This window comes from Castanea sativa, chromosome 10, assembly GCF_040712315.1.
Source record: "Castanea sativa cultivar Marrone di Chiusa Pesio chromosome 10, ASM4071231v1".
Classification (NCBI taxonomy): Eukaryota; Viridiplantae; Streptophyta; class Magnoliopsida; order Fagales; family Fagaceae; genus Castanea; species Castanea sativa.
Genome location: NC_134022.1, coordinates 25,476,166 through 25,503,643, shown reverse-complemented (window position 1 = coordinate 25,503,643; position 27,478 = coordinate 25,476,166). Strand labels below are relative to the sequence as shown.

General features: G+C 37.2%; 3 protein-coding genes across 3 annotated transcripts; all 3 read right to left on the bottom strand.

Annotated features, from left to right (window-relative positions):
• Positions 1–2,483: 2,483 nt before the first annotated feature.
• Positions 2,484–3,514, bottom strand: LOC142612971 (uncharacterized). Its single transcript, XM_075785146.1, has 2 exons — positions 3,253–3,514; positions 2,484–3,161 (listed from the first exon to the last, which is right to left on the bottom strand). Exons 1-2 carry the CDS (start codon positions 3,331–3,333, stop codon positions 2,712–2,714), a joined length of 531 nt encoding a protein of 176 aa, XP_075641261.1. The 5' UTR covers positions 3,334–3,514; the 3' UTR covers positions 2,484–2,711.
• Positions 3,515–12,229: 8,715 nt separating this feature from the next.
• Positions 12,230–12,691, bottom strand: LOC142612295 (uncharacterized). The gene has a single exon (XM_075784405.1). It carries the CDS (start codon positions 12,689–12,691, stop codon positions 12,230–12,232), a length of 462 nt encoding a protein of 153 aa, XP_075640520.1.
• Positions 12,692–18,972: 6,281 nt separating this feature from the next.
• Positions 18,973–22,877, bottom strand: LOC142612294 (uncharacterized). Its single transcript, XM_075784404.1, has 2 exons — positions 22,862–22,877; positions 18,973–19,592 (listed from the first exon to the last, which is right to left on the bottom strand). The coding sequence occupies exons 1-2, from the start codon at positions 22,875–22,877 to the stop codon at positions 18,973–18,975; spliced, it is 636 nt and encodes a 211-aa protein (XP_075640519.1).
• Positions 22,878–27,478: the final 4,601 nt, after the last annotated feature.

The following is a 27,478-nucleotide window of genomic DNA, read 5'->3' as shown; positions in this document are numbered from 1 at the left end:
AGGTCGGTGTGGCCCACATCCCATAAGGTTGTGGTTTGTGCCGAAGATAGTGGTACCCAAAATTGATGAGGACGCGTTAACGTTAAGAGGTTGGGAGTTTGAGATCTAGGCATGCTTCCCTCGGCAGAAACATTAATAAATTGCAATACCTTTAAAGAAAAATTGCTATACTTCTTAAATCGCCATCAATTAATTCTTTTGTGTGGATGAATGGTACCCACTGGCGACGCCACTCAGACGCCAGGGTGTTCCTAGGAACACCCTGGCTTGAATTTTTTTTTTTTATATATAATAATTTAATTTTTTTATTTGTTTACCCTTAAAAAAAAAAAATAGGAACACCCTCAAGCAATATTAGGAACACCCTCAAAAATTTTATATCAAACAAATTTTGAACTAAAAGGCATGTAGAGGCAGGGGTGTGTGCACACATGAGGTGTATGCTAACGCACAGTGGAGTGTGTGCTAGACTTCTAATAGTTAGTAAAAAAAATGAATGAAGCAACTAAACACTAATAATTAATAATTTAATTAACTAATACATTATAAAAGACAAACAAATTAAATTATGTTAGGCTAAACAACAATTAATAATTCAATAATTAATAAAACAATAATACAACAAATTATAGTTTATTAAAGACAAACAAATTTATGAAACAACTAAACAACAATAATTAATAATTTTATTAATATTTCAAATGAACTTATAGTTTATTGTACCGGTATCTTTGTTCATTAATTTCTTTTCTTTTTATTTTTTTTCCTTTTGAGGTTTTTCGGTGTATAGAATGCAAATTTGTTTTGGTTTTAAGAATTTTTTTTTTTAAGTACAAACGTCATGCTTGCCAAATTTTGAATTTCGGCCGGTATTTACCGAAATGTCCCAAAACACCCAAAATAGACCAAAATGACCCAAAAATTTTTCAAAGTGAAATAGGAACACCCTGGACAAAATTCCTGGAGTCACCACTGATGGTACCTCTTTTTCAGGTTGCTCTTTGCCTAATCAATTTAAAAAAAAGAGATGCAGTGGATTCCAATTAGTTTAAGTTATTTAACTAATAAGCTTTTTAACTGTCGAATAAAAGATTTGAGATTTAAATTTTACAATAAATATAAATTCTACCGAACGTATTAAAAGAGAGCAAAATAAAGCAAAGAGGTGCATTATGGCATTTTGAAGTTGAATTCCATTCCGTGTAATGAAAGCTAATTAAGAGTAGCATAAGTGTGCGTTTGCCCAGCATTGAAATTATATTTCAGTTGTGTTTTGTGTTTTTTTGGGGTCCCACGGCACTGTTCATGGGATCACCAAACTCAACAAAACCTAAATTTTAAGGTAAATTTAGGTCTTACAGCACTATTTACACATTTAAAAATTATTTTATTACAGTGTTTTAAGCCATAAGATTTTAATTTTTAACAAACAGGCGATATTTAAACAGACCTCTAGTGTCTAGAAACAATGAAAATACAGGGGTTCCCTAGCTTGAAAGTCACCCAGGGAAAGGAAAAATAGGTATGATGGCAAAATTCGTAATAAAAGATCCTCGCCAACCCCAATTCCCATGTACAGGTTATTTTCACATTTAATTGAACCCCATTATCTTTCGGTGTTAACCAAATTCTCTCCTACTTTAATAAAATGCCAGTCATAATTGCTAAGCAATCAATTCATGTTTTATAAGCTGATAACAACCAAGATGGCCAAGCATCTCTATTGTCAACAAGGTGCAATAGGAAAATGTGAACTGCATTTAAAGCAAAAGCCAATTGAGCAGCAAAAAAAAAAAAAAAAAAACTATGGGCAACAAAATTATTCAAAATCAAGCGCGTAAAGAAAATCACACTTAGAAATATGCCTTCAACTTATCAACATGATGAGTTGACTTAATTTATTTCGACCAGATGTTGGACTATTTGTTTTTTGGGTTGATGGGATGAAAATTTTTATTTGTAATTTGGTTTGAGTTGGGTTCAAGTTGGCAAAATTCCAACCCAAATAACTCAATCTAACATAAAATATATATATATATATATATATATATATATATGTATGTATGTATATTAAATTGTGAATGGATGTATTTTGAATTTTTGAGACTTAGTTTAAATTTGTTAATTTGATATTTTGGCATGTTAAATTTAATTTAATAATATTAGAAACCAGTACTCATTTGTGTAAATTGTAATTATTTATTGAATAATATACTTAAATAGTTTAATGAAAACCTATATTTTAAAATGATCCCAACTCAAATGATTCAAATCAACTCAATCCGTGCGAGTTGGGTTGAATTAGATTTTAGAAAGAAGTATAATGGATTGGGTTGAGTAAGAGATTTCTTAACTCAGAAAATATTGGGTTGAATAACCTATACATAACCCAACCCATGCTAAATTCACACTAAACTAGATTGAGAAAGCAATTTTGTTTTTAGTCATTCAACATCAACTACAAACACAAACCACATTCCACATTAACTACAAACATAAATTCCATTTATCATTCAACATCAACTACAAACACAAACCACATTCCACAACCATATCCAATGGACCACATGAAAACTTAAGCAATACCACATGGGAGTATATACGATATAGCACCTAGGTAGCAACGAAGTTAAACAATACAGCATTTTCTATCTTAAATCTTAATAAATACTACTACTACTACTACTACCACTATTCAAGAACAACACTAGCTAGTTCTTTGAAGCACTCTTCCTCTTCATTGGTGTCAAGTTCTTCTTCTTCTTCAATCCCTCTGGAGTCTTAACCTGACTCAACCGCTTCATCTTCTTCGTACCCGCCACCGCCTTCTTTTTCTTCTTCTCTGGGGTCTTAACCTGATTGAGCCTCTTGGTCTTCAACCCCTTCTCTGAAATCTTCTTGGCCTCATTTTCCTTGGGCGTCACGGCCTTCTTAGCGTTATCTTTGCCCTTCTTTTTCTGGGTCTCTTTCACAGCCAACTTGAAAGAGTTCTTGATTTTCACAAGCCTCTCAGACTTGACAAACTTCTTCAACTGCACGGATAAGACTTTCTTGAAGTTTTGTGGCAACTCTTTCTTGTACTTGTCATCTATGAACTTCGCTATCGCTTGTTGGCTCGACCCTGTCCGGTCCTTTAGTGTTGATATTGCCTCGCTTATCATCTACCAAACAAAAAACAACAAAAGTAAGCATCAAAATTATTGTTCAAAAATAAAATTTAAAAAGAAAAAATTAAAAGGGATTTTAAGGGACCTCAAAGTATGGAGGATGGAGGGTCCAGTTGGACTGTGAATTGGTGGCTTTGTTTTTGTTGTCCTTGCTTGATTTCGCCATTTCTGAAAGTCTTCTGGAGTAAGGGGGGAAAAAAAACTGTTTTGTTTGTGTACTTTGTAAGAGAGATTAAAGACTTTTAAGAGGGATTTTGAGATTGTATTTGAATTTCAATTTTGGATTTAGATTTGTAAAGGCGGGATGGTTGTGATTGTGGGTCACGTAGAGGTATTTGATTGGTGGGTTTTTGAGGCGAGAAGTGGGCCGTTTTTCACTCTCCAAGTTACACACTTTCCACTTTGGATTTAGACTCCAAACTCGTACTTGTACGTGTGTGTGATCGTGGGCTAAAAATTGGTGATAAGATTAAAATGATTTGTTGTTGCCAAAACAAATGACAAGACAATAACCCATCCAAAAAAAAAAAAAAAAAGACAAGACAATACAATACAATAGATATATAATTTCATGAGCAAACTCTAATTGCCCTGCTTGCTTGATTCGCAATGGTACAAATATCGATCATTGGCTTCTTCTACCAAAATAGTTGTAAGAATGGTAAACGACTTTTCCATTTTAATGTGAATGTAAATTTTATGGGTCCTCATCTACCTAGTACCATCAAGTCATCAACCAAGCATGATACATAAGATCCAAGATCTACTCCGCATTCTCTGTCTTCACTGAAACCTCCTTTCTGTTTAGTAAAAACTTGGGCCGTTTGCAACTCTTTTGTCACATTAAAGTGAAATAACATATGTTACCCAAATCATACTTAATGGACCAGGCTTAGAATTAGGCTCACAACTTATTTGTAAGGTGGGTTTAGAGTTTCCTACTAAGGGTAGTTCCCTACCAAGTATCTTACACCTCTCAATTCTCACGAACGTGCCTTTTCATCTCTTTGAGATCCTCTTTTTAGATAGTACACTCTCTCTATCACTCTCCGTTTCTTACCCAGAATCAACAATGTCATGCATGAGAAAGACACCTCAAGTACCTGTACATTTTTTTTCCTTTTTGACAATTCAACCCACATAAATCCTATCAAGCACCAACATTAATAATTATCATAATAATTCCATTGAATATACTCTCAAAGTAAGTCAGAGCTCTAAGCAATAATTACAAGGATCATTGGTCACAAAAGAATAGAGGTCTAAATAAATAATTACATATCATCAGCTTGTCCCATCAGTGGGAATAACGTTACAACCATTATAATATACAAAGAATGAGTCAAGCATATTCTAAGATGTACATCATCTAGTATCTCCATTTCAAAAGTTCAACCTCCATCAGTAGTTAGTCTAACTACTGTTAGCCACCCAAAAAAAAAAAAAAAAAACTTTCTTAAAAGATTGTTGCCTACTCTGAAAAGTTTATAAAATAATGGAATGAGACAGAGCCCAGTAAGCAACATAATTAATGGGGGTAGGGGAAATGCAAGTTTCATCTTCAATAATAATAATATAACAAGAATGATTAAGTAATGAAACACAAAGTTTCTCAAAGTAAATATCTTGAAACTATATACCATAATCTGTGAGCACTAACAATATAATTTTCAAAGCCATAAAATCTAACATACAGTAAATTATCACAAATATACCACACTACCACATAGACCAGTCAGGAAATCCACCCATTCACAATTGTCATAATATTGTCCTCTATGGTATGTAGACTCTTGGCCCCATGGACAACAGCCTCACCCATACCCTCAAGGTTTTTTTCTCCCTCCATGGGCAGCAGAGAGAGAGCGCGTCAAATAGGACCTCTCTTGCTTGTGGTCTCTTGGCCCCATGGACAGTAGCCTCCCACACACAATCAAAGAATCTCTTCCCCCATGGGCAGCAGGGAAGAACGCGTCATCCAAAGTGAAAGGACACTGACCTGGATTTGATTCCGTTATACAAAGACTATGAAAACCAAATCGGGTGATTACTGGGTAATCACAGATGGCATGGTACTAAACTAGGGGTGACAGAAGGTCACCGGCACCGATCTAACCGACCGGGGCCGATCGTCCCGCATCGCCATTGAAAACGACCGACGAAGCCGATGCTGGCAATCGGAGTGCGAAGGGAATCTCGATGTTGGTGCGGTGCGGTGATCGGAGCTGAAAATCCTAAACCGATACATGCTGAACCAAACCGATACCTGTATGTATATCATTCTCCACTTCTCAGCTTCTCCAGTTCTTCTGATCTGAGTCCAGCAGTTCTAAATTTCTAATAAAGACGATGATGCTATGAATCTATTTCCTAACATATGACTTAATGAAATGGAATGTTTCAATGTAATAGGGCTATTTATAAAATAAATAAAAAAAACCCAATAAAACAACGTAGTTTTACTTTAGGGTTACAAATTTTAGCTAGTATATAAATGGTTCTTTTCACGTAACCTACCTCAGAACCCTCTCTTTCTCTCTCGCCTCTTTGCTACCGCTACTGCTACTCAGTGCTCACCCCCTGCCAGTCCGCCGCAACACTGCCGGTGAGTTTCATAATCACAAACAATTAACCCGTTTCTTCTCTCTCTATACTCCTAAGTCCATGAGAATTGACATCTTTTTTTTCTTTTTCTTTTTTCCAGCAATTTGATTTTGAGGGAGACTGAGAGAGCTATCACTCTTCAATCATTCACTGAGAAAGATTTTGAGCTATAATCACTAATGATTCAAAATATTGCTTAGTATTTTCAATATTTTTTTTCAGTATTTTTGTGTTTTTATTTTTATATTTTTTTACTTGGGGATTTTGAGACACTTAGTGTAACTACTGTGTAACTATTGGGGATTTTGACTTGGCGATTCTGCTTATAGTTGTTTAGGTTATATATATTGAGATTGAGTAATGTATATGGTTAGTGTCTGATTGAGTAAATAGTAATTATGGTATAAGTATGAGTTGGAATATGTTAGGTGTGTTGGCTGGACGTAGAAAAATATTATTTGCATTTTTACTTCTTTTTTTTTTTATTTATTTGACTTTTCTTTTGCTTCTGTTTTATGTGTAACTAGATTTTTGATGGCTTGCTAAATAAAAAAACAGTTGAACAGGTTAATACATTGATATTGGGCTTGAAAGCCCAATTTTTTTATTATTAAAAAAAACAGTTTTTTTTTATAAATATTTCAAATCGACCAAACCGACCGCAAAAAACTGCACCGCTATAGGTCAGAAAACTGACCCTAGGAGGTGTGCATTGGTTCCAATTATGAAAAAACCGATCTCTATCGGTTCGGTAATAAATTTCGACAAAAACCACACTTACCAAACTGCGCACACCCCTAACTAAAACTACATAAAGCTCACAGGTTACATTACTTTCAAATACATAGTTTATATCTGGGTAATTTCAAGAAAGCCTTAAATAATCTAACTTCCACAAAGTTTGTAAGGTTTTCAAACCCATGATTTCCTTATCAAAGGTTAAATAAAAGATGCTCATTTTTCCATATCAACAATTCATGCATTTCCCCAAATGTGATACCAAATATGATGCATTTTCATATATAATCATAAATATATTAAGGTTACGACACAATAGTTTTTAGGAAAATATAGTTTCCACAGATAGTTTCCAAAAGCATGTCTAACCCAAAAATAACATTTATGCAACATGGTTATTTTTCCATTAAAAAGCTACTTACCTCGCAACCGCAAAATCCTAATTCTCCAAGCTCCAAGGAGATTAGCTAGAACTTAAACAATATCAAGTAAACCTATCACAATAAGCATAGAGCTTGAAATTGTATCTAGCTACAATTTAGGATTTGCCAAATAAGCACTTAATTAGGCAAGCCTAGTATTTAACCTCATCAATAATAATATATTCCACTTCCAAAGTTTCTCAACAAATTGATTCACAAGGCATAAACTTCAATTTATAAAGTTAACCCATTTAATATCATCTCCAACATTATGGCTAGCTTCCATAAAATTTACACTACATCATAAGAGACCTATGAAAGCAAAATCAAAATATCCTTCAAGACAAGAGATTTAGGACTTCAACTAACTTTAAATAAACCCAATGGCAATGGAAAAATTAAATTTACCAACCATCACATGTTATAACTTAAAACCCCTAAATTTTTCACCATACATAAACCTTAAGTAGCCATCATTAGCACAAATTATATACCCACTCATCAAATAATTCCACCAATACAAAACCCATACATGAAAACACATAAATATCACTTCCAATGCTCATAAATCACATGGCTATCATTATTAAAGCTTAGATAAAAATAACCTGAAGCAAGAGTGTAAAACCCACCAAAAAGAATAGAAATTTTTACCTTAAATAAAAGAATGAAGATGCTTAGGGGTTCCTAAGTATTTTTCTGGTGATCTTGCCAGAAAAATTATGGTGAGATGGTGTGATTTGGAATGGAGTCCGGTGGGTGAGTGTGGAAGTGAGTGTGTGTGTTTAAGTAAAGAGAAAAGAAAGAAAATGAAAGAAAGAAAAAAGAGAGACGGCCAACAAGAGAGAAGAGAGGTGGGTGAAAATGAGTGGTGGGGAGTGGGGTTAGGTGGGGGGCACATGTGGTCCATTAAAATCTGACTTTACACTCTTTTTTTTCTTTCTTAAAACTGACTGGGACGTTACTAACAGCCCCTTCTCTTTACTCCTTCCTCCTATTTATAGCTTGAGGTTGGTGGGATGCCTATGATTAGCTTTTGGTCTCACTCGTGTGGGTGGCGTCTAATTTGATTATTCCTGACAAGGAATATGCTCCATTGGAAATAGTGGTAATGGCATTGGAATCAATTCTTGCCTCCAAAAGATTGCTTGGCAGCGATACTCCCCAAAGCAATACTGAGCTGCTGAGGGCATGGCCGCTCCGAGCAAGCACATTCCCGATCAAGTCATAATTGACCGGTATGGGCTTGTCTATCATGCATTCGAAACAAAATGGTTTTACTATGAGGTTTGGGCTCAGTTTTGATCCTAAATAATGTTAGGGCCAAGGCCCAAGGCCCGGTGGGCCTGGGATTGTATCCCATATAATAGCCCCCTTTTTATTCGTGTCCGACTACCGAGAACAAATCAAGGACAATCTAACAGGTGCTAAAGACTCCCTGAGAAGCCCAATCGTCAGCCATTAAATGAACAAGACGGTTATTAATTCCCTTTTAAAAGGAGCGTTATGCCAGACTGTCAAATCTAACCATAATCATGACTTGACGGTTCGTGAACCGAGGCCACTCGTGTGGGAGTTACGAAAAATAATTTAAAAAGATTTTACCCCTTCTTTTTCATAAAATGCTTTAGCCCTATAAATAGTTTCTTCTAATTCTTCATACTACTTTTTACTTCTTCTCTCCTTCAACTTTCTCTCTACTGAGCATACTCCTCCCGTGCATAGATTTTTCGACCAAGATCACCAATTCCTAGAGCCCATAGTAAGTTTCTTTACTCTTTCCTTCTCTTTTTCAATTTTTTCCCTCACTCTAGAGTTAAGAATGGGTTATTCACATCTTCTTTCTACTGAAGTGTCCTTGGCTAATTTTAGAGCATCTATGATATTCCTGGAGATGTAGATGTTGCTTATTGTCACGAGGGTAACACTGCTCTCTAGCGACGCTTTGGTTCTAACATAGTGTTTTTTACTTTGATGGCCATTTTAGAGGGAGGGGTTAGATTTCTAGTGGACCCTCTCATACTTGGTACCCTTGGGTTTTGTGGTTTATGCCCAGACCAACTTCCCCTAATTTTTACCCAGTTGTAAGTTGTGTCAGTAGATTAAACTGGATATACAGGCTACAACTAAACCACCATGACATAAATTTTATGTATAGTTCATGTGGCAACATTAGATTTGACTACTACTTAAAGGTTAGGGATGTAGGGGTACAGCTCATATCATGCCTTCCCGATTCTAATAGAAATTCAGTGGGAGAATATGTTCGAGTGAGCGACAATTGGCTTGCCGACGAGCTCACCTGCCCAATTTTGCCACTTGACGTTGGTTGGTACCGAGCACTTTTAATTGTTTTTAATCTAGTGTTTTACCCTTGCTTATTTTGTTTAAACAGACACTAACCAGTTTCATATTATTTTGGTGCAGAAAGCAAAAGGTTTAAGCCGGGCGTTAGAGTAGTGCACGTGAGAGATCTAAATTTCGTGTTCCGGTCAGAGATATTTGTGAATTCTGACGGGTAGCTTTGGGCATCCCATCTCATACTTGGTTGAAATCTAGTTTACTCCAATTGGCAGCCCTACAGACAAGCCTTACTGGTGGACAACCTTTTGTTGTCATACATTGACGTGTGGCATCCTAATCTTCTTCCCCCTAATCCGACTGTTGGTGAAGCTCGGAATTTCGACCCCTGGATAGCAAGGGCGGAGTCATTAATACTTGTAAGGGATGGTTCAACAAATACTGTCTCCCAAAATCGCTCCATCCATAAACCCATTGAAGAGCCCTAAGCCCAAATCCAACCAGTCGAGCAAGCAGTAGCCGAGTTAGTAAACTCTTCGGAAGTGAAAGCCGACCAAGGTGAATATGAAATGGTAGTCAAACGGACAATGACCCTTGATCGTTTTTTGCCCGGCGTCCGTCCAGCGGCACAACAGCAATAACCCCAAGGTAGGAGTCAGACTCCCCCTCCTCCTCCTCCTCCTACCCACTCCCAGAAAAGGCAACGCACAACCAACCAACCGCCCAGGGGCTCGAGGGATGCTCCTTCGAAAATTCCACCTCCTCGAGCGTTAAGGGGAATAGTCATTCGAGAGCCTGCTGGTGACACTCGACCAACCGCATAAGTCGGGTCTAATGTGGCGTCCTCTTCCCGGCCAGAAGTGGGTTGGCAGACCATCTTCAAGCTTGGGAATGAGCCTCTTCTGTGACGGCTAGTGTCAGGATTTGGGCATAAGGCAAAGGTGGCCGAATCACCCAAAGCCTGCGCAGGGCCTTCAACTGCCTGAGGATGTGCACTTTTTCTCGGGCAGCACTAATGGGTCTCTAGTTGCCCAGTTGCAGTGGCACAAAATAGCAGTAATATACTTTACTCTTTCTTCCTTGCATGAATGCACTTGCATTTTTCCTTTCTTCTCATGTTTATTGTTGTTGTGCTATCAGGTCACACAATTGGCTTATGTGATAGATGATCGATTGAAGGAGGCTGCTGAGGATGTTGACTAGGAGAAGGCTTTGAAGGACGTTGTTGTGGCCACAGCGAAAGACAAGGGCAAGGCTGCCGAGGCTATCGAGAAGAAAGCACAGGTTTCCTAGAAGGCTCGGATGCTGGCAGAGCAGAGGCTGACAAAAATGGAGGTGAAGCTAGGGAGAATGGAGCTCAAATTGGCTGAAATGAAAAGTCTGAACTTGGCGCAAGTTGACGAGATTACAAATCTAAAAGCTGCCCTTGAAGCTTGCGAAGACAAGTGGTACAACGCCGGTTTCACGAACGCCGAGAATTCCGTGGAACCAATTGTCTACCAAGCACGGAGGCACGAGTCGGGGAGGGATGGATGGCCGCACGTCAAGCTATGGGGGTGCCTGATGATTCCCCGCTGAGGAATCCTGAGCAAATACCTTTTTCAGGGCCTCTTCCTCCCGTTTAGGATCCTTCCAATGCCGAAGATGAAAAGGACACTCCCAGCATGAAGGAGTTGGTGCAAGAATTGATTCCTATGCGGAGTCAATTGATCTTGAAGTCACCAGCAACCTTGATGCCGCGTTACAAATGGTCTCATTGCCACCTTCAGATTTTGGTGCCCAATATGCCAAGCCGCCCAAACTCTACCATACTCAGCTGCTTAGCCCGCCAGGGATGCATCAACCTAGCCTGCCGTAAAGACCCAACCTGCCGCTTATGCATGAAAAAGTGTTTAACCTGCCTAATTCATTTACTTTATCTTTCTCTTTACTTTGTCTTGCCTTTGTTTTTTGTTTTAGCTAGTTTGCTTCTTGTCATTGGGACGTGGTGAAAGAACAATGGTTTTATTTTAATTTGTGTTTATTTTAGTTTACTTAGTCACTTATGATATGGTGACAGAACATCTACTTTGGTTATTTTTATGAATAATTTTTGCATTGTTGTTAAATTATTTTTGCTATATTTTATTCTTTCAATTATAGCTATCATGAAACCGAATTAAGATTTACTCTTGGTTGGTGATTTGCCTCAACCGAGCATAGTTGCCTTAAGCACAGCAGGGATAAGGACTTCACCTCTTTTAGAGACTTATTCTGTTCTTACAGAAAAAATAGGGATTTGGTTACCACCTGTTTGGTGATCGGGATTGAACCGAGCACAGGTTCTTGTCAGTGAAAATACACGTTAGGTTTCCACCTATTCGGTGATTGGGATCGAACTGAGCACAGGCTTCCGTCCTAAGAGGAAGTAGATATTAGGTTTTCACCTATTTGGTGATGAGGATCAAACCGAGGATAGGCTTTCGTCCTTAGAAAAGATAGATGTAAGGTTTCCACCTGTTCAGTGACCGGGTTGAACCAAACAGGTTTCTATCCTTAGATAAATGTAGATAAGGTTTCCACCTGTTCGATGATTAGGCTCGAACTGAACAGGCTTCTGTCCATAGATAAATGTAGATAAGGTTTCCACCTGTTCAGTGACCGGGTCAAACTAAATAGGTTTTTGTCCTTAGATAAATGTAGATAAAGTTTCCACCTATTTTGTGACCTGGTCGAACCGAATGGGTTTTCATCCTTAGATAAATAAGAGAAGAGTTAGATAAGGATGGAAATTTGACTTATGTATATTACGTGCACAAACATCTTTCTTTATACAACAATAATACATCACTTGTAACCCAAGTAATATGCTCCAGCACCTGCATCAACAGTAACTCTATAAGGACCTTCCCAATTCAGAGCCAACTTTCCGGCGTTGAGATCTCGTGTAGTCCCCACTTCTTTCCGCAGTATCAAATCTCCGGCACTGAACTCCCTACTTCTGTCGTCCTTGTTGTATTAGTGAGCAAGCTTCTGCTGATACTCGGCCAACCTTATGGTTGCTGATTCTCGGCATTCTTGTAATGAATCAAGTTGCTTCACCATTAGCTCTTCATTCTCGGCAGGAACAAATCTTGAAACCCGAGCACTGCATAAGCTTATTTTAGCCGATATTACGGCTTCCCCTCCGTACATCAGTGAGAAAGGAGTTTCTCTTGTGGACCTTCTAGTGGTTGTCCTGTAGGCCCATAATATGTTCGGCAACTCCTCTGCCCATATCCCTTTAGTCCCCTCCAACATTTTCTTCAACCCATTTACAATTGCTTTGTTAACAGCCTCGGCCTGACCATTGCTCTGTAGATACGCCGGGGTTGAATACTTTTTCTTAATACCGAGGTCGCTGTAGAACTTGCGGAAGGCTTTATAGTCAAACTGCAACCTGTCATCAGATACTAAGGATTTAGGGACTCCAAATCTCATTACTATGTTTCTCCATACAAATTTCTTAACATCTACATCCCAGATGTTAGCTAATGCTTCGGCCTCCGCCCACTTGGTGAAATAATTCACGGTAACCAGAACAAATCTACTGTTTCCTGTAGCCCGAGGGAATGGACCAATAGTATTTAGCCCTCACTATACGAAAGGCCACAAACTACTAATAGGGTTCAAACTTCCTGCTGGTTGATGTATCAAAGGGGCGTGCTTTTAACATTGCTCGTACTTTCAGACATATTTGGCCACCAAAATCTCTAGGTCATTGCACGGTGGGCCAATGCGTGTCCCCCAACATGACTACCGTAGACCCCCTCATGGAGCTCGGTCAAGAGCTCATCAACCCTGCTCGGGTGCAAACATCGTAGATACGGTCCAAAAGACCTAAGGTACAAAATGTTGTCCGCCGACAACCAATACCGAGCAGCTACGCGGCGTACCTTGTCTGCTTCCCTTACGTTTTTCGGCACTTGATCTTCGGCAAAAAAAATCAATGATCAGGTCCATTCAGCAAGGCCTAGACATTGCCACCACTGAGACACTCACCCTGGCATCAATGCTGGGTTCCTTCACGACCTCCACCCTGATCAGCCGCGGAACTTCCTCATTTAGTGATGACACCAATGTAGCCACAGAACTCCCTAGGCAATTTGAACGACTTTCACCTCTTGAAACTACTTCATAGTCTACTTTATTAACTGCAAATAATCGATCATCCGGGGATCTTTGGCTTCAAAGCTTCCCTGCACCTGATTCACTACCAACTGAGAATCCGAGTAAACCTCCACTTCTCGTGCACCCAAATCCAAAACCGCTCTTAGTCCGGCAAGTAAGGTTTCATACTCAACCTCATTATTGGAAGCCTTGAAGTCCAACCTGAAGGAATGTTCCAACCTTATCTCCTTCGGTGTGATAATAACAATTCCTGCCCCAACCCCTAGTGCACTAGACGCACCATCCACAAATACTCTCCACGGCTGGATCTCCACATGGCAAACGATCTCCACTTCCCTTCTTGGGGAGAATTCTGCAACAAAATCAATAAGGACTTGACCCTTTCACTGAACTTTTGGGTCTATACCTTATGTCAAAAGAGCCCAACCCGGTTCCCCACTTGGCTATCCTGCCCATAAAATCAAATCTCTTCAACAAGGACTGTAGGGGATACTCGGTCAGCACGTAGACGATATGAGCTTGAAAATGGTGGGGCAAGTTCTGTGTGGCATGCACTAGGGCTAACACTAACTTCTCTAGGGGCAAATATCTTTTTTTGGCGTCGACCAGGGTCTTGCTAACATAGTATACTGGTTGTTTCACTCCTTGATCCCTCAATAGCGTGGCACTTGCAGCATGCTTGGATACTGAAAGATACATGAACAAATCCTTGCTGGGCAGTGGAGTCGACAACATTGGTGCCCGCATCAAATACTCCTTTAAATCCTGGAAGGCCCTTTCACATTCCTCGGTCCATTTAAATCTCTTCCATTTTTTCAAAAGCTGATAGAATGGACGGCACCGATTTGCAAACTTAGAGATAAACCGGTTTAGCGCAGCTAGCATGCCCGTCAACACCTGGACCTCCTTTGGATTGTTTGGCGACTTAAGGCATTCTATAGCACTAATTTGGTCGGGATTAACCTCTATTCCTCGGTGAGTAATCATGTACCCGAGAAACTTGCCAGCCCCCACCCCAAAGGTGCATTTGTCGACGTTAAGACGCAATTTGTGTTGCCAAAGTACTTCAAGCACTTCCTTAAGATCATCAATGTGGCCCTGCTCCTTCTTACTTTTCACCACCATGTCGTCAATATATACCTCCACCGTATGCCCAATCTTTTCTTTAAACATTCTCGTCATCATCCTTTGATAAGTAGCCCTAAAATTCTTTAGACCAAATGGCATCATAGTGTAATGATAGTTAGCATCAAGAGAAATGAACGCTGTCTTCTCCTAATCCTTGGTAGCCAGGGCGATCTAATGGTAACCTTGAAAAGCATCCAGGAAACTCATCCTTGGGTGTCCATATGTTGCATCTACCAGTTGATCAATTTTTGGTACAGGGAAAGGGTCTTTCAGGCATGCTCGGTTCAAGCATAGCCTCCACTGTTCATTCTTCTTTTCATCACCACGGTATTTGCTAACCATTCCGAGAAAAAAAACCTCCTTTGTTGCCCCTGCTTCTATTAACTTCTTTACCTCATGCTTGACAACTTCAACGTGTTTTTTAGCCGACCTCCTCAGCCTTTACTTCTTGGGTGGAAAGAGGGGATCTACATTAAGCCTATGCACTATAAACTCTGGATCTACCCCGGGTGCTTCGAAAGGGCTCCAGGCGAATACATCTACATTTTGTACAAGTAACAACAACAACTCCACCTTATCCTCATCAGACATTCCTGCACCTACCTAAAAACTCTTATTCTCATCTAGCAAAATACTAACCATTATCAACTCCTTGGCACAACTAGACCCCTCTTCCTCCTGGGGTTCTTGTAATTGCTATAAGGGAACATCCTTGGCAGACTCCTTTTGCTTAATCTCTCAGTTAACAGCAGATACCAAGCATTGTCTGGCTACTTGTTGATTTTCCCTTACTGTAGTAATACCGTGCCCGGTATGGAATTTGACCTTATTATGCAATGTAGACGAAACTGCTCCCATTGCATGAATCCATGGTCTTCCGAGAATCGCCGTATACGGTGAAAATGAATTGACCACTATAAAGGTTACCATCACTTCCTTTCCTTCCATGTTCACGGGGAGTGAGATCTGCCCCTCGGGGACCACCATCCAACCATCAAACCTAACCAAGGGTGTATCGTACTTAGACAAATCTTCATTTTTCAAACCAAGCCCCCTAAACAGATCTAGATACATCACTTTAGTGCCACTTCCTTGGTCTACTAACACCCTCTTCACTATTAAAACAACTAATTTGGGTTGTCACTACCAACGCGTCATCATGTGGTTGGGTCGTTCCCTCTAGATCGTCATCATCAACGGCGATGGGCTCCCGAGTATACTTCAACCTTTCTCAAATGGTTGTGTGTATACTTCACCATCCGACCATCAAACTTAGACAAATCTTCATGTTCAAACCAAGCCCCCTAAACAAATCTGGATACATTACTTCTGTAGACATTCGATTTTGCACCCATAATTTAATCAAGGAAGATGACTGGAATGACCATCCATGTACCCAAAAATCATTATTGCATCACATGCATCAATTTGTTCTTGTATTGCATGTATCAGTTTATTCATTGCATATCATAAAAATGATCTTGAGATTCTAATGGTCGCAACAGTGTGTCCGGTTTCTCAATCGAACCATCGGATCAAAAGATATCGCATGATAAAGTTTGCACAGTCCATATGCATTGTGTATAGGAAGAGTCGACCACACATGATTAATTTAAATTAATTCTGATTAGTTAAACAATTAAAATTAATTGAATAATTTGAATTTTAAAATTGAATAAAATTGTGGATAATCTGAATTTTATTAAGATTTATTTTAGTATATTTATCTACAAGATAATTGTTTTAAAAAGCCAGAATTATCTGGAAAAAAGATAATAAAAAAATCATGGACGGAGGATGAAAACACGTCTAGGTGCAAGGACTGGATCAAAAAACCCTAGAAGGAGAGTCCAAATGACACCCGAACACAAAAGAGCGTTCGGTGTCCAAGAGACAATTCGGCACTTTAGGAGTGCTAAACGGCACTCCAAAAGGGCCAAATTTCCCCTTTTTGGGCTTTGGCCCAACAGCCTTCAGGTGACGATAAGGCACACCCTTTTTGATCTTTTCGCAAAAAGATGTGTTTGGATTTACATCCTAATCGTCTATGTCTATTTTTTAGAGTCTTCTGGCCCCTATAAATAGAGGCTGGGTCTCATAATTCAGCACCTTTTTTCTTAACACTTTGAGAGGCATACGTTTTGAGACTCTCAGATTGCTAATATTTGCCGATCCTCTCTGAGATTGCTAATAAGTTTTTTTGAACCCTAAAATATCCTTTCAAGAACAAGAAGTGCTCCATACAAGAAGGTTGTTTTCAATCACCCTTTTCCTTTTCTTTATGTTTTTCTCTTTTATGATGATGCATGTTTTTCTTTATCCATAACATGAATTGTTAATCATTGTTTTGTTTAAAGCATGATCTTGATTTTTTATATATAGTTGTTATGATCTCTTTCTTAATTTCAATAATCTGCATATAATCAATTCTTTTTCTTAATTAAAAACAGATCTGTATCTTTCTTAGATGTAGATCTGAATTTTTCTTAATAAAAAACAAATCTGCATCTTTCTAAGATGTAGATCAGAATTTTTCTTAATTAAAAAACAGATCTGCATCTTTCTTAGATGCAGATTTGAATTTATTTTAATCAAAAACAAATCTGCATCTTTCTTAGATGCAGATCTAAATTTTTCTCAATAAAAAATGGATCTGCATCTTTCTTAGATGTATATTTGATTTTTTTTTCCAAATAAACACAGATTTACATCTTCCTTAGATGTAGATCTAATTTTTTCTCAAATTAAAAATTGATTTGTATCTTTCTTAGATACAAATTTGATTTTTTTTTTTTTTACATATGCAGATTTTGAAACAAAGAAAAAGATTATGCATGATTGTGTTTATGTTTTTTTTATTTGGTTCATATAGCATAAATTTATGTTATGAATGAAATTCTCTAAAAAAAAAAAAATCTTTTTCATATTTTTTTAACATGTAAAAAACAGATCTGATTTTTTTTTTTTTTACCAAAAATCATTTTTCTTATCATCACCAAACAAATTTGATCTTTTACAAAACTCCAAATCATTCCTTTTATTTCTCAAAAAAGAATCTGAATTTTTTAACAAACCAAAAGTCTTTGTTTTATTAATTAAAAACATATCTGAATTTTCTTTTCAAAAACCATGTTTTTACACATACAAAAATAGTTCTGGCATTTTTTTACAAACTAAAATCCTCTTTTTTTGTCAAAAACATATCTGAATTTTTAACAAAGAAGAGGATGCATTTATAAATAAACTTATGTGATTTAGTTTTTCATGTGTATACACAACATGTCATACATAGCATGCATAGATGGTACATTGGTCACAAAAGTCTAGAAGACCAGATTTTGTCTGGGCGAAATAGGTGTCTAACTCCTTCCCATTCCATAACCTAGCCTTCGGATTTAGGTCATTGGTTAAGTAGATCTAGCATTGTCTTTATTTTATTTTGGGTAGATTGTAATTAGGACAAAAAGCCATGTAATTATTTGGTAGTTTGTAACTAGGACCCAAAGCCATGTAATTTCAATTTATCAAACATGTATTCTTTTTTATTCAATCAATGGGAATGGAACAATTCAGTCATGTGTTTTGTATTTAGTTTTTTCTTGTTTTTTTGTATAAAAAAAATAAGTGGCGACTCCACACCACTTACCCAAAAAGAGAGGTGCCCCAAAAGCACACAAAAAATCTCTCTTTTTTTGAGGTGCACTTTCGAGGTCTCTCACAACTTCAGTGCCACTTCTTTGGTCTACTAACACCCTCTTCACTATAAAACCACTAATTCATGCTATTACTACCAACGTGTCATCATATGGTTGGGTCGTTCCATCTAGATCATCATCATCAAAGGAAATGGGCTCCCAAGTATACTTCAACCTCTTCTCAGATGGCTGCGTGTCCTAATTGCTCTCCATCGGGACCACGGTCAATACCCCTTTCCTCCGAGTCACTAACGTACCCTTAGAAGCAGCATGGATGACTTCTATTACTCCCAAAGGGGGCAGAAGAGGATTCCCCTGTGGTTGGGCACCTTTCCAGGTCTCCTAATTCTTCGGATCAGCAACAAACTCCTTCAAATGCCCCGCCCTTACTAATTGCTCCAAGTGATCTTTCAACGCCCTACAATGCTTGGTGGTATGTCCCTTTTCCCTGTGATAATTGCAATACAAATTCTGATTTCTTCTAGAAGGATCACCCCCCATCTTTTTTGGCCATCTAAAATATGGCTCATTCTTAATTCGATCCATGATTTTGTGTAATGGTTCCTTGAACGTCACATTTACTTCCCCTGGTTGAGTTCCCGGCTCCTGTATTCTCAATTCCCTCCTAGGTATCAATTGGAAACCCCCTTGCCTTGATTGACTTACAATCAGAGCCTTGCCCTTGTTCTGCTGCCTATCATCCTCTAATCTTTTGTACTCCTCGATACGCCTCATAAGCTGCCTCATATCCTTGGGAGGCCTCTTTGTCTAAGACTCTCGTAATTTGGAATCCTTAGGCAACCCCAGCTGAAATGTACTAGTCGCCACTTTTTCGTTATCCCTGCCGATCTCATTATACAACTCCCAATACTTACTGGTATAACTCCGAAGAGTTTCCCCAGCTCCCATCTTCATAGAGAACAAAGTATCCACGAGTTGTGGTACACGGCTACATGTCATAAACCGGGCCCTGAATTCTTGAATCAATTCTCCAAAACTATGAATCGAGCCTTTCTTCAACCCTTTAAACCACCTCAAAGCATTGTGCCTGAGACTAGAGGGGAACACTTTACATATCAGGGCATCATTATGATTATGCAAAGACATCATTTGGATGTAGTGACTCACATGTTCCACCGAGTCTGTTTTCCCATAGTACGAAATAAACGGTGGTCTGGTAAATCTGCTCGACATTGGTGCTCGTTCAATCTCTTCCGAAAATGGGGACCGGGCAGCTCTGCGTAACGTCTGGCTCATAGCATCTAGCGTGGTGTTTCGGGGCCTCTGTCGGTCAAGGGAAATCGAGTCTTTGTCGCCATAACCCCAAGACCAATCCCTAGACCGATGCGAACCTGACTGGTGGAATGATTCTCCATGGCAACCCTTCACTGTTTCAAACCCCTCAGCATGCTCATCACGGTACCTTTGTCAGCGCCTTTCTTGTAATTTTAGCTCCAAATCCCTTATCCTTCTCTACATGCGGTCTAACTCCTAGTCCCTCCTGTCATGGTGTTCATGGCCGGAGACATTTGACGTTGATCGATACGTCTGCAACGATCCTTCTGCAGAACCAAAATGCCCCCCTTCTTAGTCGTGACACCGGTCCTTATTTCTCTTATGCCTTTTTTCTCGCCAACTTGAACCCCGAGAAGATCCTCCCGAACCACTAGTGGCATAGCTGGCTAAGTGTTGTTCAGACATCTTTCTTACTCACTTCTCGGTAGAACTACAGCTACGTAGGAAATTCCCATAGATGGCGCCAATTGTGCGTACAAAAATCCTACTTAATGGACCAGGCTTAGAATTGGGATCACAACTTATTTGAATGGTGGGTTTAGAGTTTCCTACTAAGGGTAGTTCCCTACCAAGTATCTTATACCCCTCAATTCTCACAAACGTGCCTTTTCCTCTCTTTGAGTTCCTCTTTTTAGATAGTATGCTCTCTCTATCACTCTTTGTTTCTAGCTTTTGGTCTCACTCGTGTAGGTGGTGTCCAATTTGATTATTCATGACAAGGAATATGCTCCATTGAAAACAGTGGTAATGACAATGGAACTGATTCCTGCCTCTAAAAGATTGCTCAGCAGCGATACTCCCCAAGGCAATACCGAGTTGCCGAGGGCATGACTGCTCCAAGCAAGCACATTCCTGATCAGGTTATAATTGATCGATATGAGCTTGTCTATCATGCATTTGAAATGAAATGGGCTTACTATGAGGATGGGGCTCAGTTTTGATCCTAGATAATGTTCGGCCCAAGGCCCAAGGCCCAGTGGGCCTGGGATCGTACCTCGTACAACATAATTGTCTCACATTGTTTAAAATAGTATATTGTGTATAGTATAATCTATCTCATTCTTCCTTAGAAGTTACAATAATTTTTTTAGTGGAATTTATGATGCATTATTGTGTTGAAACCTTATATCCTCTCTCTTGTATGTCTCAAATAACTGAATTTTAAGATAAGAAAAAAAAAATCAAACACATGGAATATCACAAATGGTGGATCACAAAGTCTATTTACTTTTTTTAATATAAAATAACTGAAGTTTAAAATGGAAAAAAAAAATCGGACACATTGAAAATCACAATTGATGGAGCATAAAGTCTATTTATTCTTTTTATATTCTTTATAAAATTACCAGTTTAGAATTTTTTTTTTTTAAAAAAAAAAAACCCCAGACACATGGGATTTCATAACTAGCAAGTATAAAGTGAAGCACAAAAAATAAAATAGATGATTTCTTTTTTGATGAAATATATGGATGATTTTTATTCCTTCATGTTGATTTGTTAAAGAATACAAATAATTTGTCCCACTTTATTGGTTTTCTTACTTTATATTCTACCAATAACATTTTTTTTAGAAAAAGTTTCAATCTATAGCGTTCGCTTATAATGATAGCTCCTTATTATCAAACCAAGCCGCCTGTTAAAATTGAAGAAGTGGACAGTAGTAGCACGTGTGAGGTGAAGAAGAAAGTAACAGAAAGAGGCAAAGGCATAGCACGTGTCAAGGAAAGAAGAGAGAAGAAATCAGTGACAGCTGTTTAGCACTGAAGAAAACAAGTATCAAACACTAATTGGTTGTATTGTTGAAAGTTTGTTAGTTAGTTATTTAGGCGGGAAATTGAGTCTCTGTTTTAGTGTATAATAGTGTAGGTACCAAAAGCTATTGATAATTAATAAGATTTTTCTATTCTCTTCAAGAGTCTCTCAGTTTTACACCGTCAATTAGTTTTTGGGGTAGACAGGAGATTAAACTCTAAATCTCTTATTTAACAATAAAAAACTTTACCACTTGAGCTAATTACCAATATCATGGATAGCTTCTTCTCATTAGAACACCACACAAAATGTAACCTGTCTACGCAATGGGCGATTTAGACTTATTTTTTATGAAGTGGGCGATGTATACTTTATAACAGAAGGACCTACAATTATTACAGAAGAGCCAAATCCTTGCACTTTGATGGTGGACCCGCAGCAATATGCCCACCCACGAGCCCATTATCCTATCTCTCGTCCCGATCGATCTGCATTACGTTATGTCATTTCTTTCACCCCTTTATACTCAAAACAAAGTTAGGAGTAGAACGTGATAAAAATATTCCACTGACATGTGATGAGAGCACATTTCTGAAAACTAGAAACCCTATCTGGATCCATTGGTATGAGGCGTCAATTGCCTAGCTTACATTATAACCTACAAAAAATGATGGACATGATCCGTATTGGTGCGCAGAATCAGCTTCAAGTCTCTCACAAAAAAGATTCACCTCATGTCACTCTTCCTTCTATGTTAAAGGAACCTTCCTTCTAAAGCGAACCAACAAAAGCTGAACCATATCCTCCTTTTTTACTTTTTCTCTTTTGTGCTACCCAAATTTATCTCAGTATAAGAAATAAAATAAAAAAGAAAATTTGATGTTGTATCATTAATGTTACTAATGGGATAATAATAAGATTATGGAAAATTCTATATTTACATTATACCTGTAATGTAAATTTACATTATAGATATACAAAAAGTGGCAAATATTGTACATATTTAAAAAAATAGTAAATTTTGTATATTTGTTTTTGCAAATGTGTATAACATTTAACATTTTTTTTATGTGTTTACAGTGTAAATTTACATTGCAAGTACAAGGTAAATATACAAAAGTACTAAGATTATCATAACTAGACAATACAAGGGTGCAAGGCTTGACAATAATTAATTAACTGCTTAAGTTGTGTTTTGTAACTGGATCGGATCATTTAAAAACAATAAACCTACTGATGCAAAGAAAGAATTTAATATGTATACTCATACATAAATTTTAAGTTTGATTCTTTAGAGGAAAATTAATTTAAACACAATGATGTCAAAAGTCTTGTACATTAACTGATTTTTTTTTTTTTGGAAATATCTTAAGTTAAAATTTTTTCTTTCTTAAATATTGGATTATAAAAAGAAAAAGAAAAAGGTTAAACACGATTCAATTGAGTGCTATGTGATACAGATTATTTTGCCTATGCTAATTATTGTACAAAATATAGTTATACCTTTAAAATAACGATATTTTATAGGGAAAATTACATTTTGCTTGCCTGTGGTTTGCCTGAAAATCACTTTACCTACGTGTAGTTTAAAAATTGACACTTTACTTACCTGAGGTTAGCTCCATTTGTCTCCCGTTACTCACATCTATTAAAAACATGGGTAAATTTGTATTTTTGTTACCTTTTTATGTCTATTTCCTCTCGAAACATAAAAAACTAAAAAATTAAGGGAAAAAAAATTTAAAAGCTAGGTTTTATAAAAATTAAAAGTTAGTGAAACAAGGTCTCCAGTTATAAGTGGTGACAATGAAGGACCATATTTCATGCTAGACAGTGGTAAATGTACGCAGGTTGGGATCTGTTGTAGGAATTGTTCGAGAGGTGCTTATAAATGGTTCCTGTAGGATTGTTCTTGGCGATAATGGTGAAACCATGACAACTCTTCCTGATGAAATGGACGTAGTGACACCAAGGAAAAATGACAAGGTTAAAATTATGGCTGGTGTGCAACGTGGTACCATTGGGAAGTTGATTGGTGTGGATGGCAGTGACGAAATTGTGAAGGTGGACGACTCTCATGATTATAGAATTGGTTCTTTTGGCAAAACTAACATAGCCCTGATTTAACTTTCGTACACTGTTAGAATTGATTATTCAATTTGTATTAAGGATTTATGTATGATTCAACTCTTTCGCTTTAAGTATTTAATTTTGTTCTTTTATTTGTATTGAAAGAAGATGTAAAAGTTAGGTTTTAATTTTTACAAAACCTAACTTTTAGATTTTCTTTTCCCTTGATTTTTTAGTTTTTTATGTTTTGAGATGAGAGAAATATAAAAGGATAACAAAATTACAAATTTACTCATATTTTTAACAGAGATGAATAACGGGAGACAAACGAAACTAACCTCAGATGAGTAAAATGTCAATTTTAAAACCACATGTAAATAAAGTATTTTTTGGCAAACTACACCTGGCCAAAGTGTAATTTCCTTTTTATAAAAGTTATACCTCAAATTTTCCTATGAATAGAAAAACTGAGACAAACGGAGTAGACTTCACGAAAGATGCCAATGAAGATTCAAAGAAAAAAGTTTACTTAAAAAAAAATCTTTTTGAGAACATGAAATAAGTTATGCATATAAACTGAAAAAAAAATTAAAGGAAAATGAGTAACGAGCACATAATAACAAGAATATTATAAATTGATTTATTTTTCAACGTTAATAACATAACATGATAGAGTAGAACAATTGAATTACAATATACAAATGACAGGGAAGAAAGATTTCTTCAACCACCAAGCCTTATTTGCACTTATTTTTCTCCAATGGGAAGCGTGGCATGATCTAAATTGAAGGAATGCTAAATATATCACCAATTCCTTCTACAGAAAATTTCTCAGCCTTGAAATTTAACTGACAAAGAATTAAGAGAGAGAGAGCCACTAAGACCCACCACTTAAAAACAGTTAATAAAACGCGTCTAGAAGAAGCATAAGAGAGAAGTAAGGAAAATAACAATGGAGGAAACAAATGGGTTCAATTTCAAATGCACAGAGTTAGAGAACCCTGGTGGAGAGCAGCAATAGTAATATGGAAAGTAAGGAACCATTGGGTTTGGCGGTGATAGGTACGGTTTTGGTCCATTTGGTGGACGAGGTTGGTTAGGCCGATTATTTGGTGGAACTGGTTCCACTGTAGGCCCTGATGGTGATGGTGGTGTGTTACAATTATCAGGACACGGAAGTTGTGGTGGCGGTGGGCATTCCTGGAGTTCTGGTGGCGGCAGAGCAGGCGGTGGTGGTGGCAGAGCAGGCGGTGATGGTGGCAGAGCAGGCGGTGGTGGTGGCAGAGCAGGCGGTGGTGGTGGCGGGCACTCAACCACTGGTGGTGGTGGTGGTGTTGATGGCACAGGACATGGGTTCTCACATTCATTGCACACTGTGCATGCTATTTGGTCTTTTTTGGACACTGTTTGGTTTTGACTGGAATCTGTTGTTGGAGTTGTTGGTGTGGCTAAGGAGAGGTTGCAGTGTAAGATGATGATAAGGAGAGTGAAAAGTGAAGGTAACATTTTTATGGGGTTTGCAATTCCTATGTTTGAATACTGTTTCATCAAATTTCAGACCAAAGTGGTAGAAAGAGTGAGGAATTGGGTTGAGGGGGAGAAATATAAAGACAATGTAGGCTTGGTTGTGACGGAGAGGGAGAGGGAGATGGAGATAGGAGTGTGCATGTGTATTGGTGACCGCACCATTTGTCGGTGTTTTATCTTTTATGGTTTTGGTAACACCAGCGTTAGTAACAAACAAAATGAACAAAAATTATTAATCCTAAAAGATAGCAAAAGAAGATTGCCCTAATTTCGTCCACATTTTGCACGATTTTTTTATCACTACAAGAGAACAAACGGAACTGAGGCAGCGTCGACTGCTTGAAGTTCTTGGTCCTACTAGTAATTCCTATGTGAAAAACAATGTTGTTAAATTCTATAAAACTGCAAATGAATGCAGTTTGCCAGTTTCTCATCACCGTATCTCAATCCCTCTTTTTCTTCTAAAGTTAAGGACAAAACTTAAGTGTCTTAGGTACGTATAGACATAAGCCTTTTTTTAAATTAAATTTAAACACATGATTATGATTATTTTCATCAATACAATATAAATCATGTTAACTTTATTATAGAGAAGTAAATACATTTCAAGTATATGTTTGAATTTAATTAAGAAATATAATGTATAAAATTTGCCCAAACTTTAAACGTGTCATGGCGACTCTAGTTGTTTTTGAAACTTCAACACTCATTTTATTACTTTTTTAAAAGGGATTTAAGCATTACTTTAAACAGGTAAGATTAGTCCTTTATAACCTCACAAGTGGCCTCCATTAAAAACATCTGTAATTGAAGTGCCAATGCTTCTTTAATACTAGGAGATTATGTGACAACAAAGGTCACAATTAGAACTTCATAGTTATTGCTTTATTGGATACGATAATAGGGAAAAGTTTCTATTCAATTTTGATTTGAACTCTACCTCCCGGTCCCCCACTATCTACTCTCAAGTTCTCAACTTATCTTAAAAATAACTACATACTATCCACTTTATCTTAAAAATAAAATAAAATAAAACAAATTTTACTGTGGTAATGGATGAACCCACCCCATTAAATTATAAAGATCTTGACCTCTTGACTGTTTTTAATATAATTAAATCAAATGTGCGAGTAGACCAGTCTCAAGATCCAAAGTACGGAAGAAGGATGAATATTTCCCGAAGGACAGAACTAGGATTCAAACTTAGGGGGGCCAAAGTTCTTTGTTCTTAGATTTTAAAAAATTGGAATATCAATACTAGAGATTGACAAAGTTGCATTATTAGCATTAATTTATTAATTTTTATTTGAATTTTTTCTTTTGAAAAAAAATTTAATAATAGAATTTTATAATCAAGAGTTTTGTAAGTCAATTGGTACGTTTTGATATTTTCAAAGTCTAACTAATATGTGAATGAAGCAATCAATATGTGGCATAAAAGTTGTCTCTATGGCTATGAGGATGGAGTCATTTGAGAGTGACATAGAACTCTCAAGTGAGAGGGAGAAATTGGGTAAGGGTTATTGGATTTTTGTGATTTTTTTTTGCTAGGATTTAAATTTATTTTTTGTTATTGTTTTTGCTTAGATTGGATTTATGATTTGTCCAAAGATTTTTCTTATTATCTGGATATGCATATTTTTTTTTATAGATTTTGCTTGTTATCTATTTGTAGGATTTCTTGGGTCAATCTGTAAATTTTTTTGGGAGGAGCCAACTATATAAATTTAAGAGCCAAAATTAAAATTATTTTTCTTAATACACATACTAGTATATTTTTTTCCAAAGGTTGGGGCCATGCCCCCCTGCCTTTGAATAGTTTCGTCCCTGCCCGAACCCATAAAACTCTAATCTAAGCCCATATCGTGTCCTTTTTTGTCTCTATGGAGAAAAATAACGTGTTACTTAAGCCCAGAACGTGAGCGAGGTATCTGGCCTACCAAAGAAGAAAATAAAATAAAAGGACCAAGATTCAAACAGATGAGTTGATGTTGTAAATGAGCTGAAGTGAAGGAAAGTGGGCCTCAAAAATAGATTTTTGAGTTAATCAGAAATAAAATTTTCCCCAATATACCGTAAAGTCTCACAAATGAAGTCTCACAAATGAATGCAAGTTTTCTGTCTCACTTTTTATGTTTCACTTATACTCTACCAAACACAGTATGTCACATGTAAGTTTTTTTTTTTAATTTAAACTTTGGTTATTGTCTAAGAAAAGACAAAAAAATACCTAATAAATTGTGATTAGTAGAATATAAAGTGGAATGCAAAAAGTATGACAAATTATTTATATTACCAACCACCTCCAAAAAAAAAAAAAAAAACACATTCTTGATTTTGTTTGGTTTTAGTTGCCAATCTTGAGTTATTTCTATTTTCATTGAAATAATAATTCAAGATTCTATTTTTGAGAGTGAGGATATACATCAAGTGACAACATCTTTACAATATTCAAGTTAGATTTGTCCAGTTTTGGTAATACTTATTAGGATCTTAGCGTTGGCATATTCAATACCAAAATTTCATGTATATTAATATTTTCTTATTTGTATTTTGAATTTTTTATTGTAACTTTTACATTTGTAGGTTACTTTGTATTTGGTTGAGAAGTCAAGAGCTGAAGTTAAAG

Coding starts and splice junctions, on each gene's coding strand:
- LOC142612295 (XM_075784405.1), bottom strand. CDS start 12,691: ATGAGATTTGGAGTCCCTAAATCCTTAGTATCTGATGACAGGTTGCAG.
- LOC142612971 (XM_075785146.1), bottom strand. CDS start 3,333: ATGGCGAAATCAAGCAAGGACAACAAAAACAAAGCCACCAATTCACAG. Junction 3,162..3,252: donor TCCATCCTCCATACTTTGAG/GTCCCTTAAAAT, acceptor TTTGTTTGGTAG/ATGATAAGCGAGGCAATATC.